Here is a 17,624-nt window from a genome sequence, read left to right as displayed (position 1 = left end):
CCTGCCAGAGCACAACCACTGCAGAGGATATTCTGGTCCAGACAAAACCGACTTCTGACATTGGTCAGATTATGAATAGCCAAATATGCTTATTTCACTGGTTATTGTAATCTGGAACTCTTTCCATCAATCTGAGCAAACACTCATGGTCTTAGAAAAAATTATACTACCAACAGGAAAAAAAATCCCTTCAGTAAACTGCACCCAGGTAGCTAGCAGGATTTCTGCCTGAAATTGCCTCTCACTAGCAATTCCAGCAACAACAGATCTCATTACATGCTCACCTTGAGCAGAAGACCTCCCACCTGCCTGAACAGAGACTGAAAATGAGATGGAAACAGCCATAATGTACTGAGAAGCGGACACAAAAGAATGTTTTATGCTAACAAACAGTTCTGGCACATTGTTAATTTTGTTTGTTTGTTTTACCATGTAATTTATCAAAAGGACTTTCTGATGCTAAGGTCTAAACCTGATCTGTATGCATTCGGCTTGCTATAAAATAGCAAAACACATCAGTTGCTCATAGCACTTTTGATGCATAAATTATGGCCTACATTTTTAGCCAGTTTCTGTTGTCTCAGGAATTTCAAATGCAAATCACAATTTTATTCATAGCTCTATGCTTAACTTCCTAAAAACAGGGCATTAGGCTTTGGCAGTTTTTCATACAATATTTGAAACTTTGCATATCTGTCAGCGATAATTCAAGCAATAAAGCCTTTATTGGTATGATAACAGTATTCTAACATTAATTTTCTGCTCTGTGAAACAGGCCACAGATAACATGTTCACAAAAAAAGTATCTAGATCAGTCCTGAGAGTATAAATTCAATGTTTTTCAATAGTTTGCCTCCGAGGTAAAACAAGCTACCTTCTGTCCTGCTGCGACTGCACAGCTGGCAGTATCTAAGCTAGCTATTTACACTGAGATCGGGTATGCATGAAATGAGTTGAGGAAACCCCCAGCCTATGTTATCTTCAAATGTCTGGCTTTTAGGGTGCCTCCAAGATGAACAGTGATGCCACACTAAAGAAACCGGGAGGATGAATGGCAGTAACTATGCAACCACAGCAGACTTTTTCTAATCGTTACTGCTGCTGAACACCGAGAATTGAGCTGTTCAGGGACCTGCCTACCTGCAGCATAATTAAAAATACAATAAGCAATCAACCCTACATGTTTTTTGCATTTATACTAACCCTTTCTACCTCATTTTTTTAATCTTACTCCTTTGTTACATCCTCCTCTGATACCAGCAGAAGTATTAGAAGTGAGACCCAAATCCCGCAGAGACTTGTGCGTGGGCTTGAGATCCTTGTTTTTTCTGCTTTATTGGGACATAAAGCTAGGCACATATTGAAGTCTTTGTAGCTTTGCAGATCTCAGTTTGAAAGCCTTGTGGATAAAAAAACCTCATGCGCTGCATGACAGTGCATGCTTAAGTGTTGGAAAATAATGGAAATAAATCAGTAACTAATGCCAATAGGGAGCCTCAGACAACAAAGAATATTTATCTGCTAAAATCGACAAAACTCCCAGCTTTTCGTTCCTTAAGCGCCTCCACTTTTGCAGCAGGGCATCTGCAGTGCCACCACGCAGGCTGGTCCCGAGGCTGTGGCAGGCTGGACCATATCGATATTGGGGTAAAAAGAGGAGTATGGCAAATACTCTGTGAAGCTTGAAGCAGCAGGGAATGAGCTGGAGGCAGCAGCAGGTGATGGGCAGTCAGCGACCCTGCTAGAAAACCAGTGTTCCCAGGGGATCTGTAGCGGCTGGAGGGAGAGGCAGGCAGCCCTGGTACACAGCAGCATTAGGGCGAGCAGAGGGAGCTGCAGCGAGGTGTTTCAGCACTCAGTCCATGAGATGGGAAGGTGGAAAAAGCTACTCAGGGCACTGAAATATTTTCCCAGTGCACCACTAGCTGTATTCACACGCTCAGAATTTGCAGTCCCGTACAGCCCAACAGGTCAGGTATGCCAGGGGATCCTCTCTGGTATGACACCCACACTCTTGCATCCAAGACAGAGCACAGACTGGGACTCTAGTGTTTAAGAAAGTAAAACAGAGAGTATTTTGATAGATTTTCTCTAATGCCTCCTACTGAATCTTGAAATAAATTCAATATTTATTAGGACAGAAAAAGAGAGAGCAAGAATGTTTCTTTCACCTGGTTGTAGAGGAGATACATCCTGCTTAGCTCAGAAAATCATTTCCTCCTGCTAGTTTAGGTGCCCTCCACCAACTGGTTTCTGGTTTTAAGTTCCTACATCTCCTCAAATTTTGTGTAAAGGAGCCAAAATGTTCAACAAAGGGGCTATGTTGAACACAGCTCTTAAAAATTAGAAGTTGCAGCATTGATTACTGCAATATTTAAATCCATCTTATGTAATTTTATCTACCTCTTATTATTACAGGCAAAGCCAGGTAGTATCATAGTCATAGGCAGTTATGTAAGCAAAAGACCTGGCCCTAATAACCTGCTTTGCAGTAAATACAATAATTACATTTACATATTTCTTCAGCATTACACACTTGGGGGTGGTGGAAATACTGAACTGATCCCACAACATGTGGAACAGTTTCTTCTATACAGCTGTTCTTCACCCTTGCCCAGATGTGAGAGGACTTTTACTCCAGTGTTACACGGCCTGGATAGGAACAGCAATCTGTGCATATGCAGACTCCTCTGAAAAAAACCTACAAAGTTTTCCTCCCTGAGCCCTTCCTGCACTGCAGAATTTTCACTAAAGAAAATTCAAAGGCAACCTTGAGCAGAGATCCCTTGAGAGTTGCTCTGCACAGGGGTTGGGATGAGGCAGATGGGGGGGGGGGGGGGGGGGGGCAGAAAAAAAAAATCCTTTCAAGGTGTATTTGTCTGCGGGAGAGGCAGGATTCCAGGAACAGTGTATCTCTGAGCTTTTTATACAGCAAGGAAACTCTGCCCTTTCAGTTCTTCTCCATGAAATCCCCCCATTGCTAGAAAGTACATGGAAATTCTTCTTAATTATGCTCATTTAATAACTGAAAATTATGGTGGTTTTTCATCAATAGATTTCTTGATAGTCTAGCACAGAAAGGAAAAAAGCCATTACAAACTCCATTAATATTCTAACATGTAATTATAAGATTATAATTGACTAACATGGTAACCCTGCAAGCGCTACAGCTGAAGCAGAAAACAGAACAAAGATGAGTGGTTTTCTCACCCACAAGAATGCAAACGAGACACATTATAATTTAATTGCAAGCACTTCCAGAAATTCATCATGATTTTTAAAATTCACTAAAATACCTCGTATAGAAGCATCTTTCCTAGCATAAGAAATTAAGTTTTCAACCATCTATTATTACAGCTGTTCATAAACGATTTAGTTCATGCCATGCAGTACGATATGCCTGAACATTTTCCAAAGTAAATTTCTAATGCAGGCACTGAAATTCGTATTTAGAGACTTAATTAAAATCCTGACTTTCAGATGTACTTGCCACCTGCAGCTCCTATTCAGTTCACTGTCATTTACCTACCTGGCTTCAGGCAGCCAAGACTGAAAACTGCAGCTTGAAGAACATTATGGGTAACTCACAAGGTTGCTGAAGAGTCCTCCTACTACCCTCTGCTGCTCTCGGGCAAAACCCCTCCTGATTTTCTACTTGGGCCTGGGGAAAACACTGGGCCAAAGGCTCAGCTAGTGCAAAGCAGCTAAGCTATACCGAAATCCAAGCCATGCGTGTTTTATCTGAGTACAGGTTGTGTAATTAAGTCCTTTAAATGGGAATTTGCATCAAGAAAAAGGACTGTCCTTAATGAACGAGATACACTAGGTAATTAGAAAGAAAACAGGATGCCCAGTTTTGACAGCTTGAAACTGGCTCCCTGCAGATCAAGGGGTTTGTACTTTGTATCCACATTCATAGCCCATCAAAAATTTTAATTAAACACTGTAATGATTAATAAACTTCCACTCCTCAGAGTGGACAGATGTTGCTGTGAAATGCGCACAAGCACGTATAGTATTTTTCCCCCTGGACTATTTTGGGTTCGTATCCTACAAACTCTTACTGTTCAAAATGTGAAGACCCAAATTGTGTTCTTGCTGACACCTGCAAATATCCAAAACCATTCCAGCGAAGAAGTGTATTTGTTTTCCTGAGGGGTAAATTTGACCCATAGTTTCAAAGCAGCCTGAGAAAGTTGTCTGTTCATCTGAGTAGCTTATGCAACTACAGCTAGTAACTACAGCTAGTAGTTTTGCTATTTTCTGCCCATTAGCTTTCTTAAGTCTTTGCATTCTCATGAAAATGTAGTTAACTTCTCTGTGTGTGTCTGACCGAATAGCTCAGTCTTTGCATTGGGAACTGGTTCAATTTCCATTGTCCTCGCCTCTCTCTCAATGCACTTCTTTCTCTTTGCACTGGCTGTTCAAAGTCTGCCCTGCCCTGGGACTGAAACTGATTGCTAGTATTTATTTCACAAAACTCCCTGGAAGCTTGTCCATTTTTTCCAACTGTCTCAATTTAGATAACAAAAGATACTACTTTGGCTTGCATATTCCCAAAGCCGTGCATGTTTTGGCCTAATGTGACTTCATTGGTGTATTTTCATATTGGGCATTTTCTTGCTAGTGAACAGATCAGGCTAGACCAGAATAGTGACATGCAGTTCATAGCATTAGAGTAAAACTGTGTACAAGCTACATGATTAAACAATTGTTTAATCCCTAACAAATGCCTGCAATTTGATTACCCCTCCTCCTCTTCCTCCTGCATCGCCCTCACCCCCCCTGTTCCTCCACTCCTCTGTACACAAAACAAACAAACCTCTCCTTAGCATGACTTGACCTCATAATACAACCAAAAGCAAGGGAACAAGAAGAAATGCAAATGTTACGAGAGCAGCAATAGCAATTGTTACTTTCACAGAGTTGTGATGGCAGGTCCTACTCTTGCTGGCTCTGGGAAAGGAGCAGGTACCAAACCGGCGGGGCACACACTGCTCTTCGAGCCTTATGCAATGATCCATGTGATAGGACCAGAGCCCAGAGGAACCTGCCTAGCTCCTTCAGAGAAGCATGCCCTTGCATTGTCAAACCCATTTATGCTAGTCACAAGTCCCAGCCAGCCTTAGTTTTTCCCACCTACCTCACTGTGCTGCCCTAGGAAATTATCTTTGTTCTGTAGCAAATAATTTTTAGGGGCTTGAATTCAACAAGAAAGGAGGGGGTGGTCCTGCTCTTCTGTCCATATACCCAGAGACTTACCCAGCTAATTTAAGGTTTACTGGAGCTTGACATTGTGGTGATGTTTGCATTATTTGGGTCTCTAGAGAAGCGCCCTCTGTAACTTGCATTTGCAATGGGCTCTTCTTATTTTCTGTGCTCTTGACATTTTGTCCACATGACTGAGTTAGCACCATGTCGTGCTACCGGTCCCTTTCCAGTTACAGAGGTAGAAAGGTGTGACTGGCTGTAATATGATCAAACCATTCCCATACCTCCATGCCTAGTATTTATTCACACCACAGGCAAAAACAATCATCACTGAACACAATGGCGTTCAGGAATTCTCAGGATTAAGCATTTCTTAGGAGCTCGAAAGAAAAAGGAGGGAGGAGAAAGGCTGTGTTATCAGAAAGGAGGAATCGGTTCCCTCTGTTGCTCAATATTTAAACTAGCTGAATATTTACACAAGTATTTCATGAGAAGTGACTTTGCGCTCACCTGTTATAAGGCCACTAGAACTCTAACAAAACCAGGCACACGACAACTGCAAATGCTGAGCAAATAAAAGTCGTAGCACTTTTTGCTTAAAGGCAGAAGAGTAATTTCAAAGATGCGTACTAACATGATCCTTCATTTTCTTGTGGTTTTAGACCTCAGCAGCCACATTTCTCAGGTTTCATTGTTTCAGCCGTGACATCAAAAACCTTTACAAAAATGAAACAAAAGCCAAAAGCCTCAGCAGTAAAAACTGCAGCAATCGCAGGCTACCAAGAGCTGCAGTTTTAAGGGTGTCATTTGTGGGGAAACACTAAAACAGCCCTAAGAATCAGTTTTGACTGCACAGAAAACAAGAACCATTCTGAAAAGTGTTAGCTGAAAACTTCATGATTAAGTAGAAGGCACAGATGCAGGCTCAATACTTAGTTTAGTTAAAGCTTAGTTTACCTTACTTTTTCATTGGCTCTTACACCCTGCAGACAGACCATCACAGCTGCCTGAGATACTTGAAATCTATCCTGGGGAGATGAGTCTATGTAGTCAGAACAGTACTGTCAATCTAAAAATCTTTTAGGGTATTTAATATTTCAAATTACACAAATATAGTAAAATAAATACACTAAGACTCTCTTCCGCTCCTACTTCATCCCTAGAGGTATGACACCAGACCAAGGTGTTGGTGTGCTACGCATGGAGGATTGGATGCTTTGCATCTTTCCCCTGGGTGACTCAGAACTGAATTTCTGTGTTTTCTGCATTACTGCAATCAGCTTCATCTTGCTGAACGACTAGAAAACTTCACAAAAACAGACATTTCCGATGCCTTGTTTCTCCAGTTTGCCGTTACTCTGACAGCAGAGGCAGAGCTTACACGTTCACTTGACAATAACTTCACTGGAGAAAGGAAACAGGGTACCTCACTCATTCACTCATCCCACTCACCATTTCCCACAATGCTGAATAATGAGATCATGGAAAATTATTTTTAAAATTTAGCTTCCCTGGTTTGGTCCTCTCTTCAGAATTAGAGCAGAGATTCCAACCACAATTAGAAAACTCTAGGTCCTGAGCGTGACTACCTGTTACTGGGGCTGCTCTCTCAGACCTTGGTGATCTCAGTGATCTCTTGGGCGTACAAACACGGTGCTGAGAGATCTCTGCTTACCATTGCAAGCAGCAGAAGGACAAGCATCAGTGTCGGTGCGGTCGGCCCAAAGGGGTTTCCAACAGGGCTAACAACTGACCCTAGAAGATTTTGGTCCTAGGTTAGCTTTGAAACCATATATTTAGTGTTACTTTTGGTTAAAGGAAAAAAAACCGTGTAGTTAGCTCTAACCCTAACGTGGTCACTCGACAGCAGCCAAACTGACTGAAGCATTGCTAAGAACTATTTTTGGATTGGTCCCATGCAGATGAAAAACTTCCTGTAACACAATTTGAACATTCAGGCCTAAGATTCAGCAGAATGAGTAACTCTATTCAGCTGTTTACATGTGAAAATCAGAGCAGAGTTGGCATCTGGTGTATTTTACTACGGGCAGCTGCAACTGTGGGGACCAGTCACAGTTACTGAGCAGCAACAGCAGCAATTTGTCCACAGTGGTCAGTTTAGTTTTTAAATTTCCAAGGCAGCAACCCTATACAGCACTGCTTATTTAAACCTGCCAGTCAGTACCTCACCTAAAGTGGAAACATGGAGGTGAAACTAGGTAGATTAAATACCTTTGACACGCTTGCACAGAAAGTTTCTGCCTTGTCTTCACAGTCAAAGAGTTCTAGTGATTCCTGCAGCATCTTATGAGACCTTCTGCACACCCACTGCAGGTCTGAGCTTCCCAGACCGTGAGCACCGGACGGTCACTGTGCGTTCCCAAGTGGCCCCTGGTCACTACAGCAGATGAAAAAAGGGCTTGCCGCTGTCAAAACTACTCACGTACCCAGCTTCTAGTCACTCTCCTGTCCTAGGGCGAGTGAGCTGTATCATGCTGGCCTGCCACAGCAATTCATCCAGCCCTACAGCATGCTCCAGACAGCTCTCTCCCATGGGCAAATTGTTCAAGCAGTGCCATCCTGTGCCCAGGTCCTTGCTAAAAATGGTAGTTGGGAGCAGGCAATCGCCCTTGTCAGACTAGTTCACCTCACCCGCAGCTCCCCAGCTCCCAACGGGAAAGCGGGCTGGCTGGGAAACACCAGCCTGGCATGGCCACTGCAGCCTCTGCTAATCCCATAGCGGGAGAAGAGAAGTCTGGCAGGGTTTGTGGAATCAGCCCGTGTGTCTTGCCTCAGTGGTGGGATGTAGGCACAGCAGTCCTGCTTTACTGGCTGGGAGTCACGACTGTTTACGGAGCAGGGATAAGATGACTATCGGCTCTTTACGTTGGTACTCGTGGTGGGTATGTCAGCCCCTGCCTGGGGAACGCTCTTCTAGCAGCGCTGCACGAGCAAGTGAAGCCACTGATACAGAAGCAGATGTATTTCTAGCTCAGGGGCTGGGAATTCATTCCTGACATTTCTCAGAGGAGATAATTTTAGGAAATCTCATTCTAATTTCAGTGACATACCAGGTGACAAAATGAATATTAAAAGTACATAATTCTTTTTCACTAGAAAATAAATCAACCTTTTTCTAAGAAAGCTGGAGATGGCAAAAATCCATCCTCCCTGATGCGGAGGGAAGAAACAAGCACAATGCTGGTTTCAGAGCAGTCAGCCTGGGCAAGCGCTACCGCAAGTTAGAGACAATTTTGTGGCAGCAAGGAGATATCAAAACGAAGAACACCAGGAACGGGACACACTTTGAGCAGCAATGGGGATTAACAGCTTTTATATGTTTGTGAGGTTAACTACCCGCCTGGCTTATTAGTAGCACATTTCAGAGCTTGGACTGGCACAGCCACGGCTGAGCTGCAGACCCCGTTATGTGAGCAGGACTTCCAAAAGCAAGGCTACCCAGCACGATGCAGGCCAGAAGGTAAGCCCTGGCTGCTGACAAACTCACTCAAATCAGGCTCGTTACAGTGGTGGCAATAAAAGCCATGAACCTACTTGCATTGAACCACCCGTTTTTCTTCCCTCTATATTCACAATCCAAAAGGAAAAGCAGAAACTCCTTCATACACTGCTGAGCAAGCAAAGAAAAGATTTATTCCCTGATACAATAACAATGCATAACAGGATCAAAATTCAGCCTTGGCGTTTTTCCTGCTCCTAATCATGTGTCAAGGTTGCTACAAAACAACAGTTGCACACAGCTGAAAAAGTCTGGCAAACAGATGCGGGGCGAGGCCAGCAGATCCCCGCTGCCCGTAGCCTGTCAGGGGCAGGAGGCAGCCAGCCTCCCGCGGCCATCCCTGCGGCAGACCCGCGCCCCTGCTGTGGCAGCACTGAAGTCTGACTTTGCATCCGCACCTTGGTCAGATAAGGGGTACAAAGTGCAGCTGTTCCGATCAATGCTCCCAAACCGCACGTGAGCTTATTGGAAACCCCGTGCAGAGCCTTGAGCGGTAATCCTGGGATGGGCTCGGCAGTAGGAGCCTGCTGCCAGGGCACCGTGCCAGCAGGTTCCCACGGTGCCACCCAGCCGTGCCCCGCAGCGGGCTGCCCCCAATACCGCGATTCAAATAAGGAGCAGGAAGTTGGGCTCTAATTGTCAACCTGTGCTCTCTTCATAAAAGTTATAGGTGTAAAATACGTGCCACGTCAGAGCTGGTGCGAGAAGTCTGTACAAGGAAGTAAAAAGCCAGACAGGGGATTGGGGGCTTTTTTCCTTCAAAAATCTCTGGTGCACTGGGTGCCACCTCCCCTGCTTCTGAGCACAGCCACCTCTGCACTCACACCCGCAGGCAAAAAGTCTTTGCAAGCAGTCGGACAGATCATCCAAAGGCATCACCACAGCTAGCACGGCCAAGGGCTGCTGGTTCAGGCCCTGGCATGTTTTTCTGCTTAGGCAATAAGCAGTTATACTCCACGTGACAAAACTGAATGTAAGCACCATCAAAAATAATGGCATACCTGCATGCACCATTAGCATTACTTCCTGAAGTACAAGTTAATATTCTAATCGTACATCTTCCATTTTGTTGAAGCACTGCTTTATAACCCTGCTTCCCTCTTCCTTCTTTTTAGAGAATGAATGGAAAAAGCTTAATTTAGCACGCAGGTGCCACGTGACAATGCTTTTATTAGTATGTGGCCTCTAACAACTCAGTGCTTGATAATTTTTTCAAGATGTGAAAACTCCATAAATTGGGAAATTTTTTATTGCACTCTACTTTGATCAGCTCAGTTCTGAAATCTGAATTCTGTATTTGAATAAATGGTTAAACATTCTAAACATATGAGGAAGGGGCTCACTAGGGTTACTAGAGGCTAGATGCATAAGAGTTTGTAGTAGAAGCAGTGTGCTTGTCCCCATGCGTCTTCATGCAATTTGCTACATTTGTTGACATCCTAGACACAGTAATTCTATGCACTTCCTCTTGTTGGGTGCTGTCCCACCTGGACACGGCTCTTTCCTCATACAGAGCGGCAGACAGCATGGTTCAGGTATGAGTTCTCCTGTTAAATCAGTCACCCTACAGCTAATTCAAAAAAGCAAACATTTAGTTCTTAAAAAAGCATTCCAGATGATTGATTATCTCAGACTTTACTTCCAAATAAACTTAATACTGCTTGGATAAGGAGGGAAAAGAAGTATAAACTGGCCTGCCATACCCTCAATCTGCATTCCTGGAGTCCTTGAAGAACATAAAGTTTGAGCCCAATCCTATTTAGTTCCTGAGGTGTACATGCATTTTATTCACAGCTATGTCAGTAACCGGTACACATATTACAATACCTCTATGAGATGGTCTGGTTCGCTCCCTTCTTCCACAGTAATTAAGTTAGACCTTCCATTTCGTTCATTGTCCCGAATGCCAACAGCAACCTGAGTAGCCTTCAGCCGCTCGTATTTATTGCATGATGAGCCACACCACTGATAGATTTCCTAAAATAATTAGAAGCACACACATTAGCAATAAGATTCAACACTGAACAAAATTATGAAATTAATATTTTATTAATAATTACCTTACTGCATCTAAACCACCAGAGCATCATTCAGAAATACTTTCCAGAAGAGATGTGCTATTTGTAATATGCAAGATATTTATGTAATATAATTTAGCATCCACATATTAGGAGATGGCTCAGTCTCAGAATAGTCAAAGTTTTGGTTTGACTGAGTTTTATCCCAAATACAGATATATCTTCAGCTATCTAAAGAACCTGAAACTCCTAAATTTGCTACTGCAAATTGTTTTTATTTTATATCTGGCAGTTCCTCTTCTATGCTACTTCAGCAGTGCTGGTTCTCATCTGTGGCAATGTGCTGGTTTTGGCTGGGATAGAGTTAATTTCCTTTATAGTAGCTAGCATGGGGCTATGTTTTGGATTTGTGCTGAAAACAGTGTTGATAATACAGGGATGTTTTAGTTGTTGCTAATGTTTGCACTAGCCAAGGTCTTTTCAGCTTCCCGTGCTCTGCCAGGGGCACAAGAAGTTGGGAGGGGACACAGCTGGGACAGCTGACCCCAACTGGCCAAAGGGCTATTCCATACCATATGGCATCATGCTCAGTATATAAAGCTGGGGAAGAAGAAAGAAGGGGGGGGACATTCTGAGCAATGGCGTTTGTCTTCCCAAGTAACCATTACGCATGATGGAGCCCTGCTTTCTTGGAGATGGCTGAACACCTGCCTGCCCATGGGAAGGAGTGAATGAATTCCTTGTTTGGCTTTGCTTGCGTGCGTGGCTTTAGCTTTACCTATTAAACCGTCTTTATATCAACCCACGAGTTTTCTCATTTTTACTCTTCAGATTCTCAACCCCATCCCACCAGCGGGGAGTGAGTGAGCAGCTGGGTGGGGCTTCGTTGCTGGCTGGGGTTAAACGACAGGCAAAAAACAAAGTACTTTCAAAATTTCAAGGAAAACCCTGACTGTATCTGCTACTCAAATGTAAAGTTAAATCTTTCAATCCAGTTTTTATTTTGTTGACTTTTTGCTGTATAAGGATATTTGTCATGCACTCTTCTGCATCAAACCACAAAACCAGCTCAAGTGCAAACAGATGACGTAAGTGCTTTCAATAAAAAGTCTTCTTCACTGGAAGATTTTTCCTCAGTGTACAGCTGATCCAATGCTCAAAAAAGTTTATTAACTCAGATTAATGCAAGCCCTTCCAACTGTAGTTATCACAAATGTCTTTATAAATTACTTCTAAAGCTTTACAGATGAGGAATACACAGTTTTTCTGGTCAGTTAAACCACCCAGTTTCTCCTCAGCAGAAGATGGACATATACCCGGTCCCCCTTCCTGCCTCAGGAACCGACTAAAATACAGACAAGAGACACATCTGTAAAAGATGCCTCCATTCAGGAAATGCAGCAGCTAGGAGCAAGCTGCTGCCACAGGGGCAATCCAACCCCTGTGGCTGCCACCTTTACAAGGAGCTCCTCGGACATCGCCGCAGCGGCTCTTCGTGCTGATGAGCAGGTGCTCTGGTGGCAGTAGCCCACTCCTAGATATCATCTTAGGGGCCTTCAGGGCCTTCCTCGAAGGCATGTGCATGCCCTGCACATGACAGGGAAACCCCAACTCAACCAGAATGGGGCATGTTCCCAGGGCACCTCTCAGGAAGGAGCACCACCAGAACCAGCCTAAGACAGGTCACCTAATCCAGTCACACCACAGACCAAGGACCCCCAGTTTTGGCAAGTCCCATTATTCATCCTGAACGCAAAGCATTTCAGAATAAAGAATTTAGATTTCAATCTTGATGAAAATTAGGAAGACGAGGCAGAACATCAGCTGCAGAGCCGCTAGAGGCTGAGCTGGAAGGAGCTAGTCAAAGGAAATTAATCATCTTGGCTGGTTGCTCCCCCCCCCCTTTCTTCTGGAAGAAAGTAATTTGATTCTTCTTCACATGATTCTATCAAATAGCCCAACTAGTACAGCAATAAAGGTACACAGTCATTTTCAACTTCAAAAAAGGTTAAACTGGTTTGTGTTCATCTACAATGCAAATAGCAAGGATTTAATCAGAGCCCTCACTGAGTAAGTTACTAGGGTGTTAGTTTTACAATGTATATACAACTGTATAAAACTTAGATTTCAGATGAAAACCTGTTGCATTCAAAAAAAGCTTTTTAAGCTATTTCTGCTGACCACTATTGTTAGTACTGACCACTACTAATAGCACCTGAAACGGTGGCTTGAGACAAGTGAGAGATGAAGTACAGGTTCTCAGTACCAGCAGACACAAACTTTCAGAAAAAAGCTAACATTGATGCTGTCTGCATACAAAACAGCACTAGTAACTTCTGATATTTACTTTTCACCAGCTTGGACACAAAAAAAACCCCAAACTCAGTGATCTCACAGCCAAGTTCCCTTCCCTTCCCTTTGGAAGCATCCTTCAAAGACAAAGTTTTAAGCTTACGTCAGCATTACACAGATTCCCAGAACTGGATCCCTTTCAAGTTGCAGATGTTACGCAATGAAAGCTGTGAGGTTTTGAGCTTGCCTTTACCAACTTGACTGGAGGCTTAAGACAAGAATCTGGAGACATACTTGGCTTCAGGTCTGAACCTTATCTTAAATCCGACTTTTGACGTTTCCACAGGAAAAGAAAATATCTGTGCATGCTTGGGGAAACAGAGTTTTCTGAAGAATTAATGAAAGTCTGCCTTGAGTGTGTAGAAAGTCAAAAGTTTCGATGCGAGCAGATTTTTTTAATATAGTTATTATAGCCATGCACTGCTTCAGCCATCTTCTCCCAGATTTTGGGAGACTTCCCAAAACCCAGACTCCTTTAGTTTCTGAGAACTTCAGCACTCAAACTTACTCATTCTCATCTTGGCCTACCTCCTACTAACTGAGCTTATTGGAAGCTATGTGAGGAAGCAGAAGTCACTAGAGATACAGCGGCAATAAACAGGAATTCTTTATTTCCCACAGTCTACAGAAGCAGTAAGGAAGAGGAAGAAGAGATATATGGAGAATTAGCTGAAGAGGTTAGGCAGCTATGGCCTTATCCCAGTGTGTACGCCGCGGCTGTGGTTGGTTTAACCCCAGCTGGCAGCTAAGCTCCACGCAGCCGTCTGCTCACTGCCCCCGGTGGGATGGGGGGGGAGAAGCGGAAAAAAGGTAAAACTCCTGGGCTGAGATAAAGACAATTTAATAGGACAGAAAAGGAAGGGAAAATAATAATAATAATGATAAAAGGATATACAAAACAGCGATGCACAATGCAGTTGCTCACCACCCGCTGACCGATGCCCAGCCCGTGCCCCCCAGCCAGCCTCCCCAGGGGGAGTTCAGTTTCAGTTGTACGTGTCAGCCTTCTCTTGCTCTTTCGGTAACTGGCCGTGCAACCTCAAACAAGTATTCTCATCTACAAAATGAGTAGTATTTACTGTACTGACCACAAAGGATATTGCGAGACTTAAATTGTCACTGCAAATTACAAAGACCTTTACTTCTCAGACAAGAAATTCACATTTTCTTTTCTTAGCATCTCCTAAAGGTCCCACTGCACAGTGCACCCTAGCTGCCCCACATTCACAGCATATTCTCCCAGTTTGCCTTCAGTCAGCAAGTGACTAAACGGAGCTCTCCTACAGTCCACTGGCTCTAGGCTTCAGATCAGCCTGAGGAAGGAGAAAGACCTTTAAAAAGTTACAGTAATGGATTTCAGATTTTTGGATTTGCAGACTTCGTTGTTTTCCTTATGGAGTCCACATTCCTAAACTACAGAAACGTTCCCACAAAGTAATGTGGCCTAAATACTTTTGTCCTAAACTAAAATAAATAAATATGAAATTTTGTTAGCTGTAACCTTGAGAAACCTTGTGTGGTAAGGTTTTCTCCTGCCGCATAAGAAAACTTGAATCAACAAGCACTGTCTGAAAACATCCTCGATCTGGAGTCCACATGGAGCCATACCATTCCTATAAGCTCCATCTTCCGTGGTTATTTAAAAAATATTGATTTTAAAAGCCAGAGAAACAAGAATCTGATTATTTTCAACACTAGAGAATAAAGACAGTATTCTTTATTAAAACCCCGAAAGCTAAACTTCACGTACGATATAATCTAATAGAAGGAAGTGAGCAGCCACAAGTCATTACAGTGTCCCAAAGTATATAATATTTTACTGTATTTACTATGAGCACTAAACAAGTATCTTAAGCATTCAGTGCTACAAGCTCTCAGGAGCTTAGAGTTAGTTAATTTTCTCTTCTGAGGTAAAATAATCTTCTCTATTTTTAAATGTATCTAATTTTGAGGCCTCATGGTAGAAGTTCAGCTGGATACTTACACGTTTGTCTTCCTGATATAACTTACCCACTTCAATCTCTAGATGGATTGGGTTTTTAACAAATTAAAAGCAGAAAAAGAGATTTTTAAAAGTTAAAGCCACTTCTTGACAAGGCTAATATTTAGATCTGGATTTACCTGAAATACAGTCAGCTAGTTATCTAACCATGTCCACTGAGCTTTTGGCTTGTATTTTATTATTCATGCATTTATTTTTATATATATATATAAATAAAAGAGCTCAAGTAGAGCCATAATACGGTATTTAGCTTTAGCTCACTCAGTGCTTTCACAATTTCTTAGCTGTACTACACCTTCACTATTTTTAGGCTTGTTTTGCTAACCTTATTTTGAATTGGCGGGCTGACAAAAATGTTTCCATTAAAATGAAAATAGACTTCAAGTGTTCACTCCCCTCAAAAAAAAAGGAACTTCATTCATCAGTAATTCCTGTGCCAAGCCCATTTTATTTTCAGAAGTTTGTACTAGCAGTATTTTTTTTTTTTTAATCTCTTCAACAGAGTGTGAGAAAGATGCTATGGAACAGAGCTATTCTGTTACATGATATTAAAGTATTACATGATATTCTGATACATTGATTGTTGATATCAATATACTTGTCAGATCACAGTGGGACAATTAGCAGCTGAGGATGAGAAAATGTTATGAATAATCACAGCGACCACCCTAGAGCTCCCGAGGGAGGTCGGGAAGGCAAACTGGGTCTGTGCCATGCACCCTGTGGTCATAGCAAGGTCTCTCCTCTCTGCACATTTTGGGGACACGGTTTGGTCTTCTAGTTTGAGAGTGGCAGGATTCACTGCTTTTATTCCTGATAGCTTCTGGCCTGCAGAGCGACCTTGACCAAGTCACATGAGATTCCTCCAGCGCATTACAAATGACCCAACATTTAGCTTCTATACAGAAGCGTGCAGCAGGATGATTATGCATGGCTTATGTGTAACTCTGAGAAATAGTACCTTGGCACTTTTCCCTGTAGGGAGGGGGATTGTGAAAGTGCAGCTCCTGCCTTCCTGCTCCAGCCCCAAATGGCACGTAGAGCAAGAGAAGGAAAAACAAACAATAAAATTTGCTTATTTCGGAAGTGACAAAAACAAATTTTCCCTTCTAACACATAGTCACCTCTGTATTCAGCTGGCAGCCTGCTCAGTTTGGAGGCAAATGAAAACATACTCTGCATTCTGGTGTCTTTTCTGGGAATTTTAGCCAGGACAATGAAAGCAAAAGCCAAGAAGCCTGAATCTGTGAAGAACTCACAGTCTTGTTCTAGTTACAAACATGTCCTGAACGTGTCATGAAGGGTTTTAAACCTGTATCTTTGTTGAAATACCTAGTAATTTCTAGGCCCATACTGTAATTGTTGATTTGCATTCTCTTACATAAGGAGACATTAAAAAGCTAAACAAATTAAATGGGTTTCAAAACTCTAATTCAAAGGAAATTTGTTGCAAAACTTCAACTTTGGTAGAAAATAAGAGAGAAATGTTTAAGAGATTAAGTCTCACTAATCTTAAAATATTAAAATTTAAATAATTTTTTTTTAAAATTAAGCTTTCATTAAGGAAAGACTTTAAGCCAAGTAGGACAAGCTGGTATGCCTCCCTTTTTTTTGCTGGCAGGCCCTGATGCACCCTAAGCCTGTCCACCTTTGCCCACATCTACACCAGAACATACTCCCAGAATGTAATTGCACCTCAATTAAAAAAAAAATTAGCGCTCTCGAGTCAGCTAAATCTATAGTATGGATCCTGTCATGTCAACATAACTTAACTTATGCTGACTTAATGTATGTCAGTCGGGATGTTGTCTTCTGTTCCTATAAACCACAACATTAGGTACAGAGGCACAGCTATGAAGCAGAGGGGCTTAGCACAAAAAAAAAAAAAAAAAAAAGGCTTCACCTAAATCTGCTCACTCATGTGAAACACCATACTATGTTCTCTTTACCCCCACAACTCATACAAAAGGGCTAACAGCAAGAAAAGAAGGTTTGTAAAGTTATTACTGCCTTAATTCCCTCTCTTCTTAGGCTCAGCTGCTTCTGCTTATTAGATAGAAGCAGATCAGAGCTTGGGCAAATAACCACATCACAGAAAGCCACTGCAGTGGTTTCACAGTGGGTAGGTAGAAGAAAGGCTGATGAGGCTTGCAAAGAAAGGTGGGTCAGGAGGAGAGGAGCTGCGATGCAGGAGTGCCCGAAGGAGCCTGCGCTCCTAATGCTCACGTTAGCGAGTGAACCTAAGATACTACTGCTTGAGGGAAGTAGGAAAAAAAGCTAGCAAAGCTCGAGGCAGATTGAACATGCACAAATATTGGCAAAGCTTTTATACATATCTTATCAGGCTACTATCAAAATAATTGGCATGCACTTAGCTGAGACCCCATTCATTCTCATGGTCATTAATACAACAGCTGTTCTGATAAGGCAAGAGTTCATTTTAGCCGAAACTGTTCTTTGTTACAGTATAGTCTCTAGTTAAATTAAAGTTAACAGATTTAAAGGAAAAATGCCAATACAA

The 17,624-nt window shown here is 42.5% G+C and overlaps 1 protein-coding gene across 1 annotated transcript in view; it reads right to left on the bottom strand.

The window, feature by feature from the left end:
* The window catches only part of SCIN (scinderin), a 54,528-nt gene that overhangs the window by 24,237 nt on the left and 12,667 nt on the right, over positions 1–17,624 (bottom strand). Inside the window, exon 4 of the mRNA XM_075495540.1 lies at positions 10,559–10,708. Within this exon, the coding sequence (XP_075351655.1) occupies positions 10,559–10,708 (150 nt within the window). The remainder of the gene's footprint in view (positions 1–10,558; positions 10,709–17,624) is intronic.

This window comes from Mycteria americana, chromosome 2 (assembly GCF_035582795.1).
Source record: "Mycteria americana isolate JAX WOST 10 ecotype Jacksonville Zoo and Gardens chromosome 2, USCA_MyAme_1.0, whole genome shotgun sequence".
In the NCBI taxonomy this organism is placed as follows: Eukaryota; Metazoa; Chordata; class Aves; order Ciconiiformes; family Ciconiidae; genus Mycteria; species Mycteria americana.
The sequence above is the reverse complement of the archived record's forward strand: the minus strand, read 5'-3'. Positions and strand labels throughout refer to the sequence as shown.